At 47.8% G+C, this 435-nt stretch overlaps 1 protein-coding gene across 1 annotated transcript in view; it reads left to right on the top strand.

The window, feature by feature from the left end:
* CCDC43 (coiled-coil domain containing 43) overlaps window positions 1–392 on the top strand; it is a gene marked incomplete at its 5' end in the record, with an annotated part of 5,776 nt that extends 5,384 nt beyond the window's left edge. Inside the window, one exon of the mRNA XM_009710588.1 lies at window positions 148–392. Within this exon, the coding sequence (XP_009708890.1) occupies window positions 148–335 (188 nt within the window). The remainder of the gene's footprint in view (window positions 1–147) is intronic.
* Between the last annotated feature and the right edge of the window lie 43 nt (window positions 393–435).

Below are 435 nucleotides of genomic sequence, written 5' to 3'. Positions count from 1 at the left end.
AAGGTGAGTGAAAATGTAAAGAGGGAGGGAAAATAACCCAGCCAGTGTGCTAAAGCCAGTGTCTAGTTTAGAGCTCCAAAATCTGGATGCAGCACAGAAGCTGTGCAGCTTCAGCCAGAGCGTTGTCTGCCCTTAACGCACCGCCAGCGCTGTTCCGAAACACCAATGTGGAGGATGTCTTGAATGCCAGGAAACTGGAACGGGAGCTGCTGCGAGATGAGTTCCAGAAGAAAAAAGAGCAAGATAAACTCCAGCGAGAGAAGGATAAGCTAGCCAAGCAGGAGCGGAAGGAAAAAGAGAAGAAAAGGACACAAAAAGGCGAACGGAAGCGATAGCTAGGGTTTTTTGGTTGGACTCTCGAGGGATAAAATTAATTGCGAATATTGTGTGTGTTTAAAAAGCAGCAGAAATTCTGGGCACGTGGCTGGTGAGTGG

Source organism: Cariama cristata, unplaced genomic scaffold (genome assembly GCF_000690535.1).
Source record: "Cariama cristata isolate BGI_N322 unplaced genomic scaffold, ASM69053v1 scaffold43081, whole genome shotgun sequence".
NCBI lineage: Eukaryota > Metazoa > Chordata > Aves > Cariamiformes > Cariamidae > Cariama > Cariama cristata.
The sequence above is the reverse complement of the archived record's forward strand: the minus strand, read 5'-3'. Positions and strand labels throughout refer to the sequence as shown.